This window comes from Cydia splendana, chromosome 25 (assembly GCF_910591565.1).
Source record: "Cydia splendana chromosome 25, ilCydSple1.2, whole genome shotgun sequence".
In the NCBI taxonomy this organism is placed as follows: domain Eukaryota; kingdom Metazoa; phylum Arthropoda; class Insecta; order Lepidoptera; family Tortricidae; genus Cydia; species Cydia splendana.
In genome coordinates this window covers 9,488,562-9,506,280 of record NC_085984.1, presented here as the reverse complement: position 1 = coordinate 9,506,280, position 17,719 = coordinate 9,488,562, and the positions used below count along the sequence as shown (strand labels likewise).

Below are 17,719 nucleotides of genomic sequence, written 5' to 3'. Positions count from 1 at the left end.
GGCTGTCCAGTTATTGAAACCTATTACTAAAATGAACTCTGTTTATATGTAAATAAAATTCATTTGGGGGCCAATTACTAACAGTGACCAGTTACTGGCCAATTACCCTATAAACAATAACACCATATACAACAATAATTAAGTACATAGCCTTGTATGGATTATTTTTATGTATTTGGTTAGATTTATATTTATTTTATCTGGTTATGTATTCAGATTGTAGAATCTGTTATGATGTCAATGATTTAATACGACCGCTCGCGAGCGAAACACATTGCGAGTCGTGTCACAAGGCATCTCGCTCACACTCATTCGTTTAACCTACCTTTTCCAAAGACAGGCAATCGTCTAATAAGCCGTGCGTTTTGTTGTCGATCCTCTCCAAATAGTTGTATGACAGGTCCAATTTCCTGTAACAAATAATTAAATAGAAATAGAAATAGAAATGTTTATTTGCCAGAATACGTTACAATTAGGTCTTAATACAGTTTTAGTTTCAGTATTCAGTCGATATAAAGCCAACATGCAAAGTGTTTATATCAATCAATCTTCCTTGCCGTATCTGGCAATGGCGAATCCATCGACAATAGGGAATATTACATGAAATTGTGCGTAGCGCCAGTACCACAATCTTGCACAATCTGGGGGTCTACCGCGAAACAAGTAAATCGAAATTTCGTTATCTAGCCTCTCTATCACTCTTGCATATTCGTGCGATAAATAAAAAAAATAAATAAATTAAATATATCTTTATTTCAGACCCAGAAGTCCATATATGGTTAGTTACATTAACTTAAAAGCTATGTTAGTTACCTACACTATTTTTAATTTTAATTTTTAATTTTAAAGAGGCAGATAACTAAATTTCGATTTTCGCGTTTACCGGTAGGCCCTTGTTAACAAACCGCCTTGATGCATCAATGTTATATTTTATTGTCTGTGAAAACTTGTCAAAAAACAGTTTAAGGCACAGTATGTAGAAGTTACTCTATGAATTTACTGGAGTCGGTAGTGCTGCACTCTGGCGGCAGAACATTGCAGTAATATCCCCTATTCTTATCCGGATTATGAAATGCCCTATAGTGTAAATAACATTATTTGCGGTATTTGACGTCTGTCACTCACAACAGCAATACTACGTAAAATGTTTTGCACATCGAAATCACAAAGGAAAATAACTGCACTGCGAACGTTTACGTTCTACGTCTTTTTTTTTTTTTAATTTTAGGGTTGGCCGGACACCACCGTTATGAATCGGTAGTCGTCTAAGTAAATCGATATGAATTTTTCATTTTTCTTTTAATAAAAATAAGGAAAAGGTGGATAATTAACTGTAAATATGGATATATTTATCGTCACTTAACAGACAACAAATTTGACACAGAAATAACATAAATAAACTTTAAAATAGATCCCCAGTTAGTTTCAATTTTGACAATGGGTGCAACCTACTCGGTCGGTGTATTAAATACACCGACCGACCGGTAGCTTGCGGGAAAACCATATAATTCTAGCTTTATTTAAATCTCAAATAAAAATTCATTATACGTCACAATTCGATACCTCAGTCTACGTGCCATCCAATCGTAATCGCTTGCTGTGACAATCGATTTGCGTTAGTTACATCTCTATATACGTCAGTCATAATGTGTCAAATACCGCAAATAATGTTATTTACACTATAATGTGGCTCGCAAAACCAAACTTTGTCTTGAAGATGCGGTCACACGATGCGCAATGGAGTTGTCGAGTCGAGTTGCGGGTGTATGTGTAGGAGGGCTTAGGTCGCGTCTTGCGGATATGACGCTTAGCATCTAGGTCTTCCAAACGCTGCTGCTGTGTTAATATACTTATGGTAACAAATACATTTTAGAGGTTTATTTTATGTATACAAATATTTATACATGGTGATTTTGTTATTTATGGTCAGTGTGACCTACATATTCACTCCTCAGAGTTCGGTCAGAGATAACAAACTCATTCTGTATATATCTACGATGTCGTCAACGCCATCTAGCCGAGTATAGGCCAAAGTGTGGCGCCATCTATCTGAGAACGACTTTTTCTTGATTTTCGAGGCACGTTTTTATTAGACTTTATACATATATGTACCTTTGGAGTTACATATATCTTTACTAGCTTTTGCCCACGACTTCGTCTGCGTGGAATTAGTGACAGCAGCTTCAGTAGGTATAGCGCTTGGATAATGCTAATAGCAATCATTCAATTTGCGCATTGCTTACTTCAATTATTAGGCAATTCATTAACTCTTTTGATTCCACCCCCCCCCCCCCCCCCCTTGCACTCTCTTCAGGGATGATTTCCGACAAAACTATCCTTCCCCGGGACTCAAACTATTTATATACCAAATTTCAACTTAATCGGTTCAGCGGCTTAAGCGTGAAGAGGTAACAGACAGACAGACACACTTTCGCCTTTATAATATTACTATGCATTATAAGCTATAAAATACCTTAAAGCGACCAGCCCTTTAATGGCCTCGTTGGTGACCCTCTCCAGCATATTATTCCTTAACGACAGGTCCAGCAGCTGCTGGAGACCCTTGAAGGACTCCTGGGCTATGTCCACCAGCTGGTTGTCAGAGAGGTCTAGCTTGAAGATGGTCGGCAGATTCCCGAAGGCCGCTTTAGATAGGGACGTGTTGTTATAGTGCTCTCTGTCACTCTTTACTATATATTATAAAGTTTAACATACCTTAAAGCGACCAGCCCTTTAAAGGCCTCGTTGGTGACCCTCTCCAGCAAATTATTCCTCAACGACAGGTCCAGCAGCTGCTGGAGACCCTTGAAGGACTCCTGGGCTATGTCCACCAGCTGGTTGTCCGACAGGTCCAGCTTGAAGATGGTCGGCAGGTTCCCGAAGGCCGCTTTAGATAGGGACGTGTTGTTATAGTGATCTCTGTCACTCTTTACTATATATTATAAAGTATAACATACTTTAAAGCGACCAGCCCTTTAAAGGCCTCGTTGGTGACCCTCTCCAGCAAATTATTCCTCAACGACAGGTCCAGCAGCTGCTGGAGACCCTTGAAGGACTCCTGGGCTATGTCCACCAGCTGGTTGTCCGACAGGTCCAGCTTGAAGATGGTCGGCAGGTTCCCGAAGGCCGCTTTAGATAGGGACGTGTTGTTATAGTGATCTCTGTCACTCTTTACTATATATTATAAAGTATAACATACCTTAAAGCGACCAGCCCTTTAAAGGCCTCGTTGGTGACCCTCTCCAGCATATTATTCCTTAACGACAGGTCCAACAGCTGCTGGAGACCCTTGAAGGACTCCTGGGCTATGTCCACCAGCTGGTTGTCAGAGAGGTCCACCTTGAAGATGGTCGGCAGATTCCCGAAGGCCGCTTTAGATAGGGACGTTATGTTGTTGTTCTGAAAATAAATTTGGCAATTTAACGCAAAATTTCATTTTTTACACGTTTTAACCTTTTGGACGCTAATGACCGATATATCCGCATCGCAGTACCAACGCCAAAGATGGATTAATCGGTCACAGACCACAGAGCAACACAGACCGACTAAGCATAAACTATAAAGTTCAATTTCAGTTTTGACACTTCGGTGACGTGGCGTCCGAGTGACAGCTTTTGTGTTTGACACGGCGTCGAAAAGGTTAATCACGGGCAAATGCAGTGGAAAAAAACCGGACAAGTGCGAGTCGGACTCGCCCACCGAGGGTTCCGTACTTTTTAGTATTTGTTGTTATAGCGGCAACAGAAATACATCATCTGTGAAAATTTCAACTGTCTAGCTATCCCGGTTCGTGATATACAGCCTGGTGACAGACGGACGGACGGACGGACGGACGGACAGCGGAGTCTTAGTAATAGGGTCCCGTTTTACCCTTTGGGTACGGAACCCTAAAAATTAACTCGGAAACTTAAGTCTGTATCTTTAGGTATTTAAAAAGAACAAAATCTACCCTCAAATGGCTTCTTAACCCAGTTGAGGGTAGATGAAAACATTACATGATCAAATAATGTAGGTTAAAGTCAGGTCGTCCAGTGACAGATCCAGGCGGTTTTGTATTTGGTTGGTTAACCAATAAATATTATAACTACCCGAAAATTTACAAATTATTTGTTTACTATTATCAAAGACATATGTAACTTCGTATAAGATGAATAAAGTCTAAGGAAAAAACGTGCCTCGGAAATCAAGAAAAAGTCATTCTCGGATAGATGGCGCACACACCTTTGGCCTATGGTCGGCTAGATGGCGTGACGACGCCGTTTCATATTTAGCAATTTTAACACATAGATATCAGTGAATGAACATGGGTCAAAATGATATAAAAATAATAAAATAATTTATCCATATACAGGGTGGAAAGGCACGACGATCCTTTCCGGAAATGGGAGATAGTTTAGCCTAAGCTCTATATTTTCTCCATAGAAACTATGTTAATATGGGCAACCGTTTCTAAATTATGACCTTTTAAACATCCACGCAAAAAACTACTTTGTTCTAACCCTAGCAGGTGACAGGGTCAATGAACTTACTTGTAAACAATCAGTATTCGACAGGAAATTATGCTAATTTGTTGCCATCTAACCATTTTTAGGTCTGCTTACAGCACGGTAAGAATCATTGCAGGATTTTCGCTTTCTTAGTGGTTCCACTTGTTCAATACTTGAATGAAATAGTTATGTTATTCCTTAATATTAATAATACTAACCACAACATTGTTTACAACGACAGTTCAAATGGTGACATTGACAACCACTCAAAAGTACGCAATCGTCTTATAAATATCTCTGGTTTCCTTGACTGATAAAAAGGTTTTAGTTTCTTAACACGTTTCACAAAATTATTTTCGAATAATTGGAAACTATCTAAAATAATTAAAAATAACAAGTAGGTTGTGTTAGTTGCACCAAATGAACTTGCAAAAATTAAATACTAAGAATAAATCAAGAATAAATACTTCTTAAATACCTAACTAACAAACCTTCTTGCGTGGTAGGAAATAGACAGACCGTCTGATGTTTGAAATTAAATGTGCCACAAATTGCAAATTACGCGATAAAACCTAGTTCCAAAATGCCCTTGGGAGACGCGATTACCTAAATTTGCTTATGTTATACGGGGAGTGTAATTATAATGCCGCCGAGACGTTACGACGCTACAGACAAAGATATCCTCCACCACACCCAACTAGCCGTATGTCAATTTTACGGGCCATTGATCGCGTGGCAAATAATGAGCCCATAGTACCACGAACGGGCCAAAACGACCAACGGGGAGGAGGTGTAGTTCACATTGCACCAAGACTTGAAGAGCGAGTGCTGCGGTATTTCGAGCAAAATCCAAGGGCTAGTTCGAGGCAGGCAGCCCGACATTTCCGCCTAACTCATACCGCAGTACTCAAAATCTTGAAACGTGCACGTCTTCACCCTTACAGCATTCAGCGAGTTCAAGCTCTGCTGCCCAGGGACTGCCCTGTACGAGCAGCATACTGCCGTTGGCTTTTAAATAAACTGGAGGAAGATCGCCTGTTCATCCGCCGCATTATTTGGAGCGATGAAAGTATGTTTTCCCGTAACGGCATGTGGAATAGGCGAAATGAACATATGTATGCAGTAGAAAATCCGTTCGAATACCGATATTCGGGTCACCAATATCGGTGGTCCGTTAACGTCTGGGCTGCAATACACGGGGATACACTGATTGGACCTGTTTTTTTGCCTCCAACTTTGAACAGAGCTGGATACTTGGAACTGTTGAATACGGAGTTGCAGAATTACCTTGACGATTTACCAGTTATTTAATCGTATGGCATAGTATGATAAACAGAAAACAAACAGTTATAAATGCAGATTAAGTCCAATCAGCCACTTGGTGGCCTCGTCATTAAGGACGATCAGGTCTTCAGGAGGTCCGTTGGCATAGCGCGTTATGGGGCAATCCCTTTTAATGTGCTGAATTGTTTGTACAGTCTCGCCACAAATGCAAGCCGGGGATTCCACCCATCCACAGCGGTGTTTGTAGTAAGCACAACGACCATGGCCAGTGCGAAGTCTGTTAAGGTTGCACCAGTGCCGTCTTGGGAGGTCAGATCCTTTAATTATGGCACCTGGGGTGATTCCGGAGCCCAGCTTTCCCGCCATCAATGAGTTCCACGACTGTGACCACTCACGCTTCAGGTTGAAACAACTATCGACAAGGCCCTTAAAGATACTGTAAGAGGCATTCCTAGATTTTAAGCGACAGTTGGCTGGGTTCAGAAACTCCGTATGAATTGGTAGGGCTGGGTTCTTTTGGATCCTTGCCGCTTCTCGCATCAGGGCCTCTTTCCTTCTCAAGTCTGGCGGAGCGATCCGAGAAAGCACTGGAAGCCAGTGGGAAGGGGTTGAGAGTAGCGTACCGGAGATGAGTCTCATGGCCCTATTCAGCTCAGCGTCTACTCTGGTGGCGTGGGCACTCCCCAACCATGCCGGTGCGCAATATTCAGCCGTGGAGTACACCAATGACAGAGCAGAAGTTCTCAGGACATCGGCACTTGCTCCCCAAGAAGTCCCGCTTAATTTCTGAAGAATGTTGTTTCGGGTCTGGAGTTTGCGAGCTGTGCCGGTAAGATGTTGTTTATATGTAAGGGATCGATCAAGAGTGACTCCCAGGTATTTTGGGGAAGAATTATGTTTTAGTGTGGATCCTTCAAAATGCACCTTAAGCTCCTGCGTGGCATGTTGATTGGCCAGATGGAAACAGGATACCTCTGTTTTGCTAGTGCTGGGTGTTAGTCGCCGATTTACCAGTGGCCGAGCGTAGAGAAGTATGGTTCCAGCAAGATGGTGCACCGGCCCATTCTGTTAACGAAGTGCGGCTAGCCCTGAACGACGAATTCGGAGATAGATGGATCGGCCGGTTCGGACCGCATCGTTGGCCACCACGATCTCCGGATCTAACGCCTCTAGACTTTTTTCTTTGGGGGACTATCAAGGATATAGTGTACAAAACGGAGTGTGACAACGCCGAAGAAATGAGGCAAAGGTTAACCATTGCTTTCGCCAGCCTGCGCCGTAGAAACGTTCGAGAGCGAATATTAGCAAAGGTACACCGACATACTCGCGCACGGGCTGCAGCCTGCATTATTATGCACGGAGGCCACTTTGAACATAGAATGTGAATTTATTCAGTTGTAAATAAAGTAGTTATGATAATAACAACAACAACAACCTCTTTCATAATAAATATCTCTGGTTTCCTTGACTGATAAAAAGGTTTTAGTTTCTTAACACGTTTCACAAAATTATTTTCGAATAATTGGAAACTATTTAAAATAATAAAAAATTACATGTAGGTTGTGTTAGTTGCACCAAATGAACTTGCAAAAATGAAATCCTAAGAATAAATCAAGAATAAATACTTCTTCAATACCAAACTAACAAACCTTCTTGCGTGGTAGGAAATAGACAAGACGTCTGATGTTTGAAATTAAATTTTCATTGAACTATACTTATTGAATGTCATATTCTTCAAATAAAAATGTTAGATGCTCGTGGCTATTTAAATTTGTGGGGCTGTGTAAAAGATATGGTGTACCAAACCAAACGGAATGTGAAACTGCGGACGAAATGAGACAAAGGCTAATTGGTGCTTTCTGCGGAAGATAAATGACGAAGAGCATACACTATATCGCATGTGCATCGACATACTCGGGTACGGGCTGCGGCGGCGTTGTAATACACGGAGGTACATTTGAACACCGTATGTGAAAAGAAGATAGTATTAAATATTGGAAAAAAGTAATTATCTAAGAAAGTAATAAAATTGTTTGTAATATTTTTGCATGCATTTGATTTATTTGACATTTATGCGTCATTCATACATCATTGCGATACTGTCAACGATCGGAAAAAAGTGTAAAGTCCCGAGCTTTCCCGACGGAGATCCTTAATCTAGCCGTCATGTGCACATGCTATAGGGTTATCACCACAGTTAAAAAGTAGTATTTTTGCAATTTTTATTTTTTACTCAATTAACGATTCTTACCATTACCAATAGTCTCTGTATCACTTAAACGACCTAATACTTCCGGGAAGGATCGTCGTGCCTTTCCACCCTGTATATACATTTTTTGATAATTTTATACGTTTTCATTTTGAGTTTTAGTCGTGTGTCGATAGATGGCAGTAAATTTACTGTGACTACAAAATTTACTATGACAGGACCCCTCTATACTATCTATTCTCTTTGCTATTATTTAAGTACCTAAGGATGCAGAGTATAGACTACAATAGGCTACTTTCCTACTAGTCAAATCAACTTCCGCCACACTCTGTCGGATATGTCTTTTTTAGAACTGTCAAAACGATTTGCTAATATGGAATTTATATGAAAACGAGTATAGTGACGTCACGGTCAACTCACCTACTTTTTATATGTTAGTCCGATTTATTAAATTGAAATTGTGTTTAAAAACAACTGCTATTGTTTTTCTAATAATTATCTGGTGCTTTATTTCATGGTGTGAAATAATTTACATTTTTAATTTTGATTTACATTCAATTGTATATCGTGGAAAAAGCGGTGGTGGCCGAGTGGATATGACTTCCGACTTTCAATCCGCAGGTCGCGGGTTCAAATCCTGGCTCGTACCAATGAGTTTTTCGGACTTATGTACGAAATATCATTTGATATTTGCCACTTTCTTTTCGGTGAAGGAAAGCATCGTGAGGAAACCTGCATACATCCGCGAAGAAATTCAAAGGTGTATGTGAAGTCCCCAATCCGCATTGGGCCAGCGTGGGGACTATAGCCCAAGCCCTCTTGCGGGTGAGAGGAGGCCTGTGCCCAGCAGTGGGACGTATATAGGCTGAATGATGATGATGAATGATGTATATAGTTACCGTGCAAGCTATAGTTAGCAGTAAAATTGTACTATAAAATAGCTAAGGATTTTTACAACATTTTCAATCTTCTTTTTATTTACATCATTATATTTTACTAATATTAGATAAATTGTATTTTTATGGCTATTATTTTCTATAATTATGCGTTTTTTTATCACACCGATTCATTTGTTTCTTTTTTATATTTTCGATAATTTGGAAACTTTAGATATCTTTTTTTCGCTCTAAATTATTTTTTCTTCATTTCTAAATAATACTTTTTGCATAATTTCTTATATAGCTATCTTACCCGACTGTAAGTTGGTCTATCTGACCTGACTGGAGTTTTCCTCTCATCTACTCGATGGTTAGCTCGAAGAGATCCCTTATAGGGATAAGTTCGCCTTTGTACTTCCATTACTCTATTTTTTTTTGTAAATCTGTGTTGTGTACAATAAAGTGATTACTACTACTACTACCACTACCACAGAATAAATAATAGTACTATGTACAGAAGATTCACTCTCTAACAAAACGCGTCTGTTACGATTAGGACAGATATGACCGCTAGGTGGCGACAGCGCCACGCGCGGCTTATGGCTAGCCACCAAAATTGGTGTGGGACGGATGTACTTGTAGCTACCTGTTGCAAAGCGACGAAATCGCGGAGTGAGCCACGCCTGCTACTACTTACCTGTAAATACAGATACTGTAGACTAGTAAGCGTATTGAGCGCCTGCCACGGCGGAGTGGCGACTCCGTTGCCGGACAAGTCCAGGCTCTGTAGCGTCAGCAGACCCGCGAAACTGTCGCCAGACAAGTCCGCCAACATGTTCGACGACAGGTTGAGGCGGAGCAACGCGTTCATGGTTGGCCACGTGCTGGGTTTGATCTCGGTTAGGTTGTTGTGGGCGTAGTTTAGTTCACTAGAATGAAAAAAAAATACATTGAGTGCTATTAACCCCGTAAGATCCACCATAAAATTTTCAAATTTTTAATTTGAACCTTATTCTATAAGTAAATTAGAACGAATTTTGTTTGTTTTAAAAAGCAATGAAACAAAAGAAATGCTACTTTATTTGGTTCATGTAAGGTTCAAATTAGATTGCACGAATATGTACATTGTAATGTACATTGAGTCTCAGGAGGATAAATGCATAAGGTACAGATTATTATTTGGAGCCTCTTGTGCCCCACCGCTGGAAGGCCTCCCCCCAATTTAAAAATGTAGTGCATAATTATTTTCCATCGTATTTTCACGGAAACGCACGAACGTGGCTTGCTATGAGTTGCCAGAACGCTGCTGCTTATTATTTTCAAAATATACTGATTTTCTTATAACATAAATAATAATAAACTATCGCGTTTTTAACACATGTTAAAACATAATTTTGTCACATCTACAGTGACTTTAGTTTTCTTAATATATTTAACTTACCTCAAACTAATAGGTATTTGAAATATCCTATCCAGCTGATTATAACTGATGTCAATAGATCTACAACTAGCAAGTTTAGCGAGACCACCGCGAGATGGATCTCGCAACTTGTTGTGCGACAAATCCAGTTGCAGAACCGTAGGTAAGGTACCGAATGTGGCTGGCTTGATTATTTCCATCGAGTTGTAGGATAAGTTTAGGTATCTGAAATAGATAAATTTGTTAATATATTTGTGTGAGTCAACTTTAACACCATATTGCCACAGTATAAAAACCAGGAGTCGGGCTCGCCCACCGAGGGTTCCGTACTTTTTAGTATTTGTTGTTATAGCGGCAACAGATATACATCATCTGTGAAAATTTCAACTGTCTAGCTATCACGGTTCATGAGATACAGCCTGGTGACAGACAGACGGACAGACGGACAGTGGAATCTTTGTAATAGGGTCCCGTTTTTACCCTTTGGGTACGGAACCCTAAAAAGTAACAGTAAAAAGTGTTTGCGTAAATGCCAACATCGCACAAGAACACAGTAGGGTTGTCACAGGCTTTTACACAACTGCCCAAGACTTACACTTGACTTACTATAAGACACGCTAGCCCTGTAAGTAGTACCGAGCTACTAACAATGGCGATGTATGCAGCTCGGGTGCGCGCGTGATTGGTATCTGGGATTTAAACATAGAGCTTGAGGGCAATTCAAACGTTCATTTTGCTATCTAAATGACATCTTACATACCAAATTAATATTTTTTTTTTAATTAACGATGCTGTTAAGCTTAGAAATAAATTAATTTAGTATGGGGTGGCGCATAGTTACTGGTGAATTTCCAATATGACTTGGAACACGGGTAGCCGTTTAAGAAGTATAACAGTCTTACGATAGATGTCGCTAGGGGCGCCTCCCTAAAGGCGCATTTGGTGGAAATATTCGCTGTCTTCGGATGTAGTCTCGGTAGCTTAGTTGGCAGAGCATGGCCTAGTGATCCAGTGTCGTGAGTTCAAGTCTCACCTGAGACAGTGAATTCTTCCACTTTTAATTTATTTCCAATCTTACATACCTCAAAGAAAACAGATTCTGTAAGACGGCATTATGTATCTCCGTCAGATTATTATGTGAAACGTCAACTGTATGGAGCTCATACAATTTGGGGAACGCCATTCTAGGAATACTGACGATTTGGTTGTATGAAGCATTCAGGACTCTTATGCCGGACATATTTTGTACGGGTATCTGAAAATAAAAATAAAATATATTATTATATGTATGTCTGTCGTTTCGCTGAGGCGGTTGGTAAGAGACTACTTAGTCCAGTGGTGGGCAAAGTACGGCCCGCGGGCCACTTCCGGCCCGCGAATGGATTTTATCTGGCCCGCCGCCGGTCATTTAAAAAAATGTATAATATGGCCAGCAATATAATAAAAATACATTTTTAGGGTTCCGTACCCAAAGGGTAAAAACGGGACCCTATTACTAAGACTCCGCTGTCCGTCCGTCCGTCCGTCCGTCTGTCACCAGGCTGTATCTCATGAACCGTGATAGCTAGGCAGTTGAAATTTTCACAGATCTAAAATGTACGGAACCCTCGGTGGGCGAGTCCGACTCGCACTTGTCCGGTTTTTGCTGTAAATCTGGCCCTCCTCTGAAATTCCTTCAAGTTTTGGCCCCTCATGAGGAAAGTTTGCCCACCACTGACTTAGTCGGCCCATAAGTTCTTTCACAAAGGTTTTTACTTATGAAAACATTAGAGACTAGCGACCCGCCGCGGCTTCGCACGGGTTACACAAAACCTTAACAAAATATACACCTAAACCTTCCTCAAGAATAACTCTATTGATAGGTGAAAACAGCGTGAAAATCCGTTCAGTAGTTTTTGAGTTTATTGCGAACATACATACACACAAACAGACAGACGCGCCGGGTGATTTTGTTTTATAAGGTGTTGTAGTGATACAGACCCCTTATTAATCATATATATGGTTTATGATGTTCGCGATAAACTTAAAAACTACTGAACGGATTTTCATGCGGTTTCCACCAATCAATAGAGTGACTCTTCAGGAAGGTTTAGGTGTGTAATTTGTTAAGGTTTTGTGCAATGCGTGCGAAGCCGGAGCGTATCGCTAGTATTAAAATAAATTATAGCAGTTTTTTGTAGAAATACTGATATTAACAATCCTATTATGTATAACTTAAGTTCAATATAGTTAAGTTTTGGCAGTTTTAAAACGATCCCTTTATATTGTATTTATTGGTAGAAAAGGTAGTTTTAACAGAATTTCAGTTTTTGAACGCTCCCTTCTCTATGGTAGTTTTTAGTAGAAATTGTAATTTAAGTACAACTCACCTGCGAAAAATCTACTACGCCACAGTAAACTCTCCAGCATAACTGTTCTCATCGAAAGCCCCTTTACTAATATTAACTATTTTATTATAACTTAAGTCCAACATAGTTAAGTTTTGTCAGTTTTAGAATGATCCCTTCACATTGTATTTAAGAAAAGGTAGTTTTAGCAGAAACTCAGTTTTTGAACGCTCCCTTCTCTATGGTAGTTTTTAGTAGAAATAGTGATTTAAGTACAACTTACCTGCGAAAAATCTACTATCTCATTATACGCCACAGTAAACTCTCCAGCATAACTGTTCTCATCAAATGCCCCTTTACTGATATTAAGAATCTTATTATAACTTAAGTCGTCTTAAGTCCAGCATAGTTAAGTTTTGGCAGTTTTAGAACGATCCTTTTATATTGTGTTTATTGATAGAAAACTTAGACGACATAACCAAACGGAGTAGCCATTAACAGGCGTTCATCTCTGTCGAAAATAGGCGGCCAATGGTCATACACATTGTATGGACTGACGTTTATCTGACATGGCTATTTTTACGTTACGTATTCATTTGACGTGCCCCTCCCCCGCAAAAATCGGCAGACTGTTTTATACCGAAAATTACAGACAAGGCGTCTCAGTTTGGTTATATCCTCTAAGGTAGAAAAGGTAGTTTCAGCAGAATTTCAGTTTTTGAACGCTCCTTTCTATAAAGTAGTATATGGTAGAAAAGTAGTTTTAGTAACTTACCTGCGAAAAATCTACTATTTCATTATACGCCACAGTGAATTCCCCAGCATAACTGTTCTCATCGAAAGCCCCTTTACTGATATTAACTATTTTATTATAACTTAAGTCCAGCATAGTTAAGTTTTGGCAGTTTTGGAACGCTCCCTTCTCAATGGTGGAGAGTTGGTTGTGAGAAATGTTGACGGTGGCCAAGTAGAGGTCCGTGAAGGCTTGGCTTTCGATTATTTTGATTTGGTTCTCTGCCAAGTTTATAACCTGGAAAGAAACAGAAAATATGAAAAATCCGATATGAAAGATCCGGAAAAATGCCGAGATCGAGGAGTTAGTGGCCGAACCCAATATCTTCGGCGAAATGAAAGCGCATAGACTTCGCTGGTTCGGTCACCTACTCAGAATGGGAGAGGATCGGGCTGTCAAGAGGGCGTTCTTGGGACGACCGACTGGTAGCCGTCCGGTAGGGCGGCCCAGGTATCGCTGGGAACACAGTGTGACGGCGGATCTGCTTCAGCTTCGCGTCAGTAACTGGCAGGAAGTTGCGCAGGATCGGGACAGGTGGCATGCTCTCGTTTCGGAGGCCAAGATTCTCTTTGGATCGCTGACGTAAAATAGTTAGTTATTTAAAACGAAATGTATATTATAATACTAGTCCTGAAAGACTTCTGAACATGTCGGGCCGTGGAAATCTAGCTCACAAGTAGAATTTAGCTTAACAATTTAGGTGGTTTAGGTGGTCTTAGGGTTGGGTCGGTGGGACTAGGTATATATAGAACCTCATGTTCATGTGAACTTACCTCAGCATATTTAACCTGCTGGAACATCTGGTAGTCCACCTTGGTGATCTTATTCCGGGCCAGATCGACTGTTTCTATTTTAGTCCTAGAGTAACATACATCCTACTTGTCTTGAAATGCCTATGTGAACTTACCTCAGCATATTTGACATCTGGTAGTCGACCTTGGTGATCTTATTCCTGGCCTGTTCCACTGTGCATATTCTGGTTACAGAGGCAAAGGCACACAACCAACGTATTATGATATGGAGGGTTGTAAGACTTGTAAGTGGTATCTTATGGTTGAGTCGGTGGGACTAGGTATTATATAGTTCGAGTGACCTTACCTCAGCATGCTTAAATTGCTCGAACATCTGGTAGTCGACCTTGGTGATTTTATTTCTGGCCAGATCGACTGTGCCTATTATAGTCCCAGTAGTAATATACATCCTACTTGTCTTGAAATGCCTATGTGAACTTACCTCAGCATATTTAACTTGCTGAAACATCTGATAGTCGACCTTGGTGATCTTACTGGCCAGATCAACTGAGCCTATTCTGGTTACAAAGTTAAAAGGCACACAACCAATGAATTATGATGTGGGTGGTGGACTGGGTGGTATCTTGGGGTTGGATTGGTGGGACTGGGTGTATAGTTCATGTGAACTTACCTCAGCATATTTAACTTGCTGAAACATCTGATAGTCGACCTTGGTGATTTTATTCCTGGCCAGATCAACTGTGCCTATTCTGGTGACGGCCGAGAAGGCGCCGCGACCGACGTCTGATATCATGTTGTCTTGGAGGAAGAGACGCCTGTTGAGAATAAGTTGTCAGAATTATATTTTTGATAGAGTTAGACCACGATAAGTCTGCAACGATTTTGATAGCACACGCAGTGCAAGTGTTATTTTAAACGTCAAACTTCTATGAAATTATGACTCACCTCATAAATCTCATCCCTCTGAAACTGTTGGTGTCAATTTTCTTAATTTTGTTGTTGTCGAGATGAAGAACCTTTAACACTGTGTTCCTCGCGAACATACCCCTGAAATTGAGAACACAAACATCTCATATTTGATTACACAAACGGGTCTACCGCGATATAATTTCATTGTTTACCCCGTGTAGACCCGTTTGTGTACTCAAACATGTGTACAAAACGATACAAACATCTCATTTCAATAAGAGGCAATCTGGATTGATTGAATCATTTTTAATAAGTCCCTTCCGTAATATACCCTTTTTAGGGTTCCGTACCCAGAGGGTAAAAACGGGACCCTATTACTAAGACTCCGCTGCCCGTCTGTCTGTTACCAGGCTGTATCTCATGAACCGTGATAGCTAGACAGTTGAAATTTTCACAGATGATGTATTTCTGTTTCCGCTATAACAACACATACTAAAAACAGAATAAAATAAATATATAAGTGGGGCCTCCCATACAACAAACGTGATTTTTTTGCCGTTTTTGCGTAATGGTACGGAACCCTTCGTGCGCGAGTCCGACTCGCATTTGGCCGGTTTTTTATAAACACACTATAACAATAATGTTGTGAGGATAACTCAGTTTTTTTTTACATTTATTTAAAGAAATTAAAGTACAATATACATGAATATACCTGGCGATCTCTCCTATAAGGTTGTGGCTAACATTACACCACCCCAGCTTAGTCAGGTCACCAATATGCTGACCGTCCAGCTTAGTTAAATTGTTGTAACTGTAAAAAAAAAGTAAAATAAGTCATGGGTGTGGGTATTTTTTAGGCTAACAAAGAGAGTATATAAGGGAGAAGTAGAACCGGGAGTTGGAAGGGGTAGACCTCGGCGGACTATCTCTGATTAGATTGGGGAAATCCTGAAGAAAGGCCAGGTCAAGAGCACCCTAAACCGGCGAGCGTGTATGAGGAATGTTATGAAAGTGAAGGAAGCGAAAGAGGTATGTCAGGATCGTGGCAAGTGGAAAGCCGTGGTCTCTGCCTACCCCTCCGGGAAATAGGCGCGATTATATGTATTTTATAGTACAATATTTTTTCGCTTACAAATTTTTTAGCTAATATTAGTGTGTACTCGTAATATTAGCTAAAAAATTTGCAATATTTTTTATATATATATCACTGTCATCTAAAGAAGTTATAGTACATCAAGTATTATTCAAGCTGTCATTAAATTTGTCTAATTAAAACATTTAAGTTTGAGCGAAACTCTTACTATAGTTGGTCAAGCAGATCTTGTCAGTAGAAAAAGGCGGCAAATTTGAAAAATGTAGGCGCGAAGGAATATCGTCTCATAGAAAATTTGAATATCGCGCCTTTTTCTACTGACCATCTATACACATTAATTTCTAATTGGCAATAAATAAGGGGTTGTGCACAAATCACGCGAGGTGTTTTGGCTACTTTTTGACCCCCTCCACCCCCCTGGTGATATTTGGTGAGGTTTTTGGCTACCCCCCCAACCTCACGTGTATTTTTTATATATTTTTCATTCGTCGTACTGTTAAGAAAAATTGTATTGTATATAGAAAATCTTGTTTATTTTTCTATTTTCGTTAAATAGACTCGCTATTTTGAAGTGCAGAGTGAAGATTTATGTTTAACGAAACCGAGAAAAAGTATCTACTCATGTGGTAGGTGTTTTTTTCATAGTTTCGTTCACTGTAGAAAAATACACGTGAGGTTTCCTTATACCCCCCCCTCCCCCAGCGTGATCTATCGTGATTTTTTCGTGACCCCCCCCCACCCCCCACCCCCTATCCTCGCGTGATTTTTGCACAGGCCCTAAACGAAATAATATAAATAAGTAAGTTAAGTAAATGTGCATATTTACCTTATGTCTAATACTTCAGTGTCCCTGAGACCTTTAAATTGATTCCTCTTTAGGGTAGCCAGCCTGTTGCCGTGAAGGTCCAGGGTTTTCAGCCTCTTTAGATTCTGAAACGAAACACTTTACAATAAGGCCACAGAATAAATCGTCAGGTGACAAGTAAAATCACTTATTACTAAAAAAAACCGGGCAAGTGCGAGTCGGACTCGCGCACGAAGGGTTCCGTACCATAATGAAAAAAAAAACGGGAAAAAATGCAAAAAAAAAACGGTCACCCATCCAAGTACTGACCACGCCCGACGTTGCTTAACTTTGGTCAAAAATCACGTTTGTTGTATGGGAGCCCCATTTAAATCTTTATTTTATTCTGTTTTTAGTATTTGTTGTTATAGCGGCAACGGAAATACATCATCTGTGAAAATTTCAACTGTCTAGCTATCACGGTTCGTGAGATACAGCCTGGTGACAGACAGACGGACGGACGGACGGACGGACGGACAGCGAAGTCTTAGTAATAGGGTCCCGTTTTACCTTTTGGGTACGGAACCCTAAAAATTAAACAAAAATCGACCTTCTTTTAGTACTAATATGGTTCACTATGGCTATGAACTTGTGGTGGTACTTAGTGACTTTGGCTTGTCACCCGACGAAATAATAGTACTAGGTACAGGATGTGGGGTCCCTTTGTTTCACATAAAGTCATAATGTATTGTCTGTCATGTCTGTCATAATACTGAAACCGTT

General features: G+C 40.2%; 1 protein-coding gene across 1 annotated transcript in view; it reads right to left on the bottom strand.

The window, feature by feature from the left end:
* The window catches only part of LOC134802853 (chaoptin), a 32,402-nt gene that overhangs the window by 9,306 nt on the left and 5,377 nt on the right, over positions 1-17,719 (bottom strand). The window contains exons 6-16 of the mRNA XM_063775590.1: positions 16,979-17,082; positions 15,772-15,870; positions 15,096-15,197; positions 14,860-14,965; positions 14,172-14,210; positions 13,381-13,635; positions 11,361-11,533; positions 10,300-10,503; positions 9,556-9,787; positions 3,200-3,399; positions 326-410 (exon numbers count right to left, since the gene is read on the bottom strand). Of these exons, the coding sequence (XP_063631660.1) occupies positions 326-410; positions 3,200-3,399; positions 9,556-9,787; positions 10,300-10,503; positions 11,361-11,533; positions 13,381-13,635; positions 14,172-14,210; positions 14,860-14,965; positions 15,096-15,197; positions 15,772-15,870; positions 16,979-17,082 (1,599 nt within the window). The remainder of the gene's footprint in view (positions 1-325; positions 411-3,199; positions 3,400-9,555; positions 9,788-10,299; positions 10,504-11,360; positions 11,534-13,380; positions 13,636-14,171; positions 14,211-14,859; positions 14,966-15,095; positions 15,198-15,771; positions 15,871-16,978; positions 17,083-17,719) is intronic.